This window comes from Diceros bicornis, chromosome 6, assembly GCF_020826845.1.
Source record: "Diceros bicornis minor isolate mBicDic1 chromosome 6, mDicBic1.mat.cur, whole genome shotgun sequence".
Lineage (NCBI taxonomy): Eukaryota > Metazoa > Chordata > Mammalia > Perissodactyla > Rhinocerotidae > Diceros > Diceros bicornis.
The window spans coordinates 23,533,143-23,540,458 of NC_080745.1; the positions used below are offsets into that span (position 1 = coordinate 23,533,143).

At 41.4% G+C, this 7,316-nt stretch overlaps 1 protein-coding gene across 1 annotated transcript; it reads right to left on the reverse strand.

The window, feature by feature from the left end:
* Positions 1-795: 795 nt before the first annotated feature.
* Positions 796-3,712, reverse strand: MAP10 (microtubule associated protein 10). The gene has a single exon (XM_058542658.1). The coding sequence runs from the start codon at positions 3,694-3,696 to the stop codon at positions 916-918; it is 2,781 nt and encodes a 926-aa protein (XP_058398641.1). The 5' UTR covers positions 3,697-3,712; the 3' UTR covers positions 796-915.
* Positions 3,713-7,316: the final 3,604 nt, after the last annotated feature.

The following is a 7,316-nucleotide window of genomic DNA, read 5'->3' on the forward strand; positions in this document are numbered from 1 at the left end:
CTGCCTGCTCCAAATACTTCAGAGAACACTTAAAGGCTGTTTACATCCAGCAAAACAAAAATACTAGTCAAATAACCACATCTCCAATGCAGATATTTTTAGAGTTTCTACTTATTTTTACTGCTTAATTCTATTCCCTCCCCTTAGGTATTTTAAACACATGGCCTTCAATAATTTGTTCAACAAATGCTCTTATTGCACCCCAGCTACAGGCCAGAGACTGTACTAGATACTAAAAACATACTCGTTCACAAAACAGATATGGTCCCTTCCACTACAGAACTTAAGCCTAACAGAAGCTAAACATTAATCAAGAAATCACATAAAATGTGGTTAAAAAAAACATACAGAACACTATGACAACATATAAAAAAAGACTTCTTCACCTATTAGGGATATGTGATGTGTATGCATCCAGCAAGATTTCCCTAATGAATTCACATCTATATAAAACAGTAATCTCTTATAACTGCAGGGGCTATATCTTAAATACTTTTGTATCTTTCTGCATCTCACACACTAAGTCTTCTATATTTGTTAAATGATTTATTCCCACTAAAATTTGAGGCTATCCTTATTAATTAGCCTTTTTTCCTCAATGGTGTGCATGAGGTCAGCTTTAGGATGATCAATACTCTAGGATAGATACTTTAAGAGAGTTTAGGAAGACAGACACTTTAATTCTTATTAGATGAAACAACTTTAATCTTACCCAGGTTATAAGGTGATTTCATGATCAATCTTGTCAGATTTAATGATAGAATACTATTTAAACATCAAAGGAAAGACAAACATATTTCTTAAAAACAATTATGCCCATAATTTATGTACTAAAAATAACAGTTATTAAAAATTGTTTCACTAACAGTACACATAGGTTATAAAAAATTAAATGTTTTTTAAAAGTATATATTTTCACACGGTATATCCTGGAAGTTTATTTATTACTAATTCACAAATATCTTTGCATTGCTTGGAAATATTTGGTGAACCAACTTCATCACTGTCTTCTTCAAAGTGATCTGATGTACTCCTTTCCAAGACATTAAGTTCTAGTTCTGACAAATTAGATGGCAGATAAGAACTCACTTGAGATGTCCGAGGTGACTGGCTTTTTTCTAAAGAATTGCAACCAGTTCTTGTTTTAAGTTTGACAGAGATGTCTTGACCCCTCTTTATAACTTTAGAATTATGCATACTATTTTGGTCTATCTGGTTTTCTTTTTCCTCAGTCCAATGTGATGAAGATAAATCACTGGTAGAGATATTAGATGCTTCCTCCAAACTTTTATCTTGAGTCTTTGAAATATGAGATCTTTTATATGAGTGTACTGGTGATCCAGCTGAAAAAGGTGGGCTAAGAATAGAACTCTTTTCACTGTTATTTTTCCTTATGGACAGTCTTGTTTCACTAGACTTACTTGTATATTGACTATGTTTTGGATTTTCTGCCCCTAGACTGCTATCATGAGCTTGTGAAATTCTGCTGGTATCCTCAGTGGCACAGAAATCATCAGAATAGCAAGGGCTGGTGAAATCATCTGAATATTTTAGTTCTGAGATGCTTTCAGAGCAACTAATTTTACTTGGTTTATTTTCACTCATATCAGCAGTAAGAATGTCATTATTAGTGGTTTTGACCTGCTTATCAGCTATTTCTTTATCTACTACAATTCTGTCAACAACTGCAACCTGTCGGAAAAAACATGGACTTGGGACTTTCATTTCTACTTTTCCTCCCAAAATATTTGTATGCGTAAACCTTTCTGGGACAATGAAATTCGCAGAACTCAAAATTTCTTCCAATGAACCATTATTAGCTGTATTTTCACCACAATCAACTGTCTTTTCAGTTGTACATTTCAGTTTAATTTCTTTAGTTGTGCTGGGGTTATCAAAAACTCCACTAATTTGCTTGGAGGTATCACTATTTTCAGCAAAGGATGCATCTGATGCTAAACACTTATCTTTAGGCAGTTGATGTCGCATCTCACATTGTTCCACAAAGCTTAATACTTTAACTTTGGATGACGGAATTCTGAGTTTTGCACCCAACATTTGTGCTTGCATTTTTCTGTACTTTTCTCTCTTTTCATGTACTACCAACATATCAGGATTTGTTTGCTTTAAACGCAGTTTAAGTGTATTTGTTAACCCATAAAGTAGCTTCCCCCTTGGAACTCTTTTTGGGGGCATACCACTGTTTTTATCAAAATATTTACCTTTCTTAAGATTTTCAACTTGGTTCTTTTTATACTGAAGACTCACTGACTTTTCATTTTCCCCCATAGAAAGCTTATCCTTCTTAGATTCAGATTTATATGTGGATTTGGCAGAAGATTCTGGTGACTTAACCTCAGTTCTATACAACCAGGCTAAGTGAGGATGTATATGAGTAGGGCTTGCCACGGGTTGGTTGTACAACAAGGACAACTCAATCAACAGAGCATTTAACAAAGGCAGCTGCCTTATCATGTTAATTATATTTTCTTCAGTTTGAGGGTGATCTGTAGCTTGATTACTTGCTCCCATTTCCTGAACATGTGGAGGATTTATAAGCATTGGAGGACTCTCAAGTGTTGCAGAATTCCTATGTTTTAGAGTATTAGTATGTGCTGGGGGATTTACAAGTTTTTCTTCTGGAAAAGTACCATCCAATTCCTCAGGTACATTCATTTGAGGCTTAATAGTGATTTTACCCTGTACAGGAGGAGTCTTTTCTAGGGTCAGATGAGTGTAATACAGAGGAGGAGGGCAAAATGTGTTGGTTTCAATATCCAACTCTGTAACTTCCTGATTTGGGGGGCTAATGCTTCTCACACCAACAACATTTGAACAAACAGGGTTGGTTTTGCCATTCTCCACAGAACCTGTGTTATCACAGTTGGTCTTACTGTGAAAAGCCATTTCCTTCGAACCCTTCTCTGCTTTTGGGATTTTTAAACTCACCCGAGGCCCATCAGCATCTCTTGGGCTTGGCTCTGAGTTTGGCTGCTGTAGCTGCTGTTCTTCCTGCAAGGTTTGGGAACTGATCTCTACTGCCTTGAGCACCTCCACACGCTCCACCCCACCTCCTGTGCAAGCGACTGGCCGCTCAAGATGGCCCAGCAACCTGCTTCCCAGGTCAGTCAGGCGGTAGCCCAGGGCAATGTCCCCAGTCCGCTCCCCCACTTGGTTATGCAGAGGGAAACTTCCACGATGACCCTGGGAGCAGCCGGAGGCGGCCGGCCCCAGCACCTTGCGGGCCGCGGCGGCCAGCGAGATGCTGCAGGAGCCCAGGAGCCGCGGGGCCGGAGTCGGGCGCCCGGGGGGCAGCTGCAGCAGCAAGGTGTAAAGCGGGGTCTGAAGCAGCAGGCGGTGCAGGGTGTCGCGGTGCAGGCGGAAGAGACAGGACTTGCCGCGACCGAAGCGGACTAGGCCAGGCCGGGGTTCCGGGGCGGGGGCGGCGGGGCCGCCAGGAGGGTACACCAGCAGCGTGGGGAAGTCCAACAGGCGGAAGGCCACGGCGGGGCACAGGCCGCGCGACGGTCGCGGCGGCGATGCCTCCTGCTCCTCCTCCGCCTCCTCCTCCTCCTGCTCCTCCTCCACCGCGACCACGGGCGGCGGCGGCGGCGGCGGCGGCAGCCCGACTTCAAGACGCACCCAGTCTACAAGCAGCTCCAACGAAAAGAGCCGCTCGGGCGAAGCAGCCGCCATTACTGTTGCCCCTGGAGACGCTGCCGCCGCGGCCTTGGCGAACGGAAAGCTGCAACTCTTGGTTCTCGCGAGAGACAGGGAGAAGACGGCGCTTGTGCTTGCTCTGTCGCGAGACTTGAGGGGGCGCCCCTGCAGGTCCGGAGTGTGGCTGCTGTGGGAATTTTCGCTGGTCAATGTATTTTGCTGTCCAGACTTGTATTAACACGATTGCTTAGGTTAACGCCGAGGCTACGAATGGCCCAAAAAAGGCTTATTTTTCGATTTTGGTCACGTTTTTATCACTGCACATCCCATGCAATTGTGGGGTCAGGTGAAATCTATCTGAGGAATGTTGGAAGTACATCAGGACCTCCCCTTTCCAGACCCCAGGCTAAAGAAAGGCAGGTAACTGTCCACAGTCGCCCTTATCTGGCTACTGGTCTACCCAAAAGGCGATGAGACCGCTCTAAAGCAGCCTGGGAGCCTCTGTCTGAGTAAATTAAGGTAGACAGACACATAGTGGGTGTGGCCACATTTCCAGCTGAGCAGTCACCATGTACCAGAGTAATGTTAATGATTCCATTCAACAAAACAAATATACAGAAACACAGAGTTGGAGGAGGGGAGGAGATCTTACACGCTATCCTGGATTTTTTTTTTTTTTTTGGTTAGGAAGATTAGCCCTGAGCTAACATCTGTTGCCAATTCTCTTTTTTGCTGGGAAGATTGGCCCTGGGCTAAGGTCTGTGCCCATCATCCGCTGCTTTATATGTGGGATGCCTGCCACAGCATAGCTTGGTAAGAAGAGCATAATCCCGGCCAAGTATCAGAACCTGGGACCCCCCTGGGTGGCCAAAGCGGAGTGCTTAACTACTGTGCCATTGGGCTGGCCCCATATCCTTGATTTTTGAGGAGACGTACTTCTAACCGCAATGAGCTAGCCAGCTATGTCCAAACCAAAGCTGATATGTGGAAAAGCCTAGAATGCCATAGTAAGAAATTTGGACTTTATTCTGTATAAGTTGTTTTGAGTGAATCAATGTGATCTTATCAATGTTTAAAAATGTAGCAGTACAAATACTGCTACAGGATGCATTCTACTAATAAATTGAATTCGGAGCAATCTATATGGAGGGTATTGCAGTGGTCTAAGTGAGAGATAATTATGGCCTGAACTTGGTCAGGGTCAGGAGAGATGAAAAAGAAGTGACAGATAGAAAAGGTGTTTGTCATAGCAGAATTTAGAATTTAATGACTGGGAGAGAGAAGTTATAGGTGAAAGTTTCTGCTACTGAAGGAGAAAAAATTGAGGCACAGATTTGATTTTTTAAAAAGTTAACTGTGGGTTTTTGGGAGATGTAGAGTTTGAGCTGCCTGCTGGACATTATGTGAATATGTTCAACTTTAGACAGCTTTATAATTTATGGTTAAATTATATTGCATTGAAGCTCAAAAGAACATTGTGAAGCTCAAGAGAAATTCAGGATTGGAGGGACTTGGTGCTTTACGGTGAAGACCTGAGGTTTCATTGCAGTATATAAATAGAAGAAACTCTCGGCCTTGAGAATCTTACTATCTACTTGCAGGGGAAACGGTTATCAAGTGATATGCTTAATGGATGGATGACATAGAGCAATAAAAAACAACATATTCACAAGTGAAAAGTAATGAGGTATTGAGTCCATGTGTGCCACACAAACACAGTAGATAAAAGTCCTCATAGAAGACATCCTGCAGTAAGTCTTTTGAGTAGCGTTAATAATGTGCAATATTAGCACTTGCATATCTCCTATGTACAGACGGGGAAACCAATACCCCTCTTCTATAAGGACATTGCTTCTATAATATGTAAAGTTTCTACAGGGATAATAAATTATCTACCCTGATATTCTACATGACTGATATTGCAATATATGAATAATATTTTATAATTGTAAATAACGATAAATGTAACAAGTAAAACTGTAACTATGACAATTAAAAATTTTTTATGTTCATAGACCACACATGGAGAAATAGCACAGCGCAGTGGCTGAGAGCCTGGGTTCTGTAGGCAAACTACCTGGCTTAAAGCCTGGGTCTGTGACCACATACTAGTTTCTTCACAGTCTGTGATTCATTTTCCTCATCCAAAAAAATGAGGTAGTTATAGTATCTACTTCATAAAAAATATAAGTATTAAGTGAATTAATATTCACAAAATTCTTAGAACGGTGCCTGGAACATAATAAATACTTGTTAAAGTAAATATTATTTTATACATTATTTGCCATACAGCAAACTTTTTAGCTGAGTTTTTTAAAGCACTCAGCTATTAGTTAGAATAAATAATTTATCTGATATGGGCCTATTCTTTTCGATCTCTAAAAGTTTATATGCTCTGTACTCTAGCTTTAATGCAGTAACCAGCTGTTTTTGTCACAGGTAAAGGCATGGCTCGGCAAGAGACTATGGATTGATGCACGTTAATACTTTGAGATATAAATCTGCCGTGCAATGTTAAGAAGTATGAATTCTATTGTGAGGGTGTTGGGAAGTTATTTGTGGGGGTAGCCTGAGTTAGGATTTTGGCAGTGGGCATAGAGAGAAATGAATGGAGTCAAGAAATAAGTTAGGAGACAGATTCCAGAGGACTTGTTTATTGCTTGGATGTGAAATGTTAGAGACTGGAAGATGAAGCCCAGGTCCCTCCTCTAGGCAGTTAGGTAAATGGGACAATAAAGAGAAGCAGGTTTTTGTAGTTGTTGTTAAACAAGGAGGTGAGGGAGGCCAGAAGTGAAAACTCTGAGTTTCAGTGTCTGATATGTTGGGTTTGAAGTACCTGACATACATTCAGGTGGAAAAGTCTAGGTTAGATATATGAATCTGAAACTTAGAAGAGAGATCTGGGGTGGAAATATGGGTTTAGGAGACATCAGGATGGAGACGGTAACCTAATTTCCTCATATAAGACCTAAATAAGTATAGTGATATGGCATTATTTTCTCCTTTTATGTGAGTTATCTTGGGACCATCCACACTGCAAGAATTTTGGCTTGATATCTAATGGATCGGCAGGATCAGATATGATGCTACCTACCTTTTCTAAGGGAATAGCTTTAGGGTGAAGAGGGACAAATAAAGTCAGAATCATTAACTAAGGTAGTGTAGCTGCAAGGCATGATGAGACTTCAATAATTTTAAGAGGAAACAGCAACTGGATTAGTAAAACTGTGGGTCTGGCTCTTTAAAGGCAGACTTGTGTGTGATATCATAAGGGCTGTGGACCTAAAGGGGATAGACGCACCAGGTGGATGGTTTAGCAGGAGTTGTAACAAAATGGCAATAATGGAGTTAAGTAGGAGAGCAGCGTTATATCCTGGGTGGTTGGTCTAGTCTGGAGCAGAAATGCAGACATATGGGAAAGATCAGCTCCTGGAGGAGTAGGGGGCTGGCAAAGCCATGTAGATGTCATTGCTCCAACCTACTCTACTCAGCTTCAGAAAATGGAAAGTAGCTGAGGTGCTCTTGAGGAAAGCGAGGCAGTCATCCAGTTTTGTGAACTGAACAAATACTGATTAGAAAGAGTGTGTAGCTCAGTGACCATAAAAATGCCCAAGACTTACTGTAGAAGCACCAAATACTAATTCTAATACCCATTA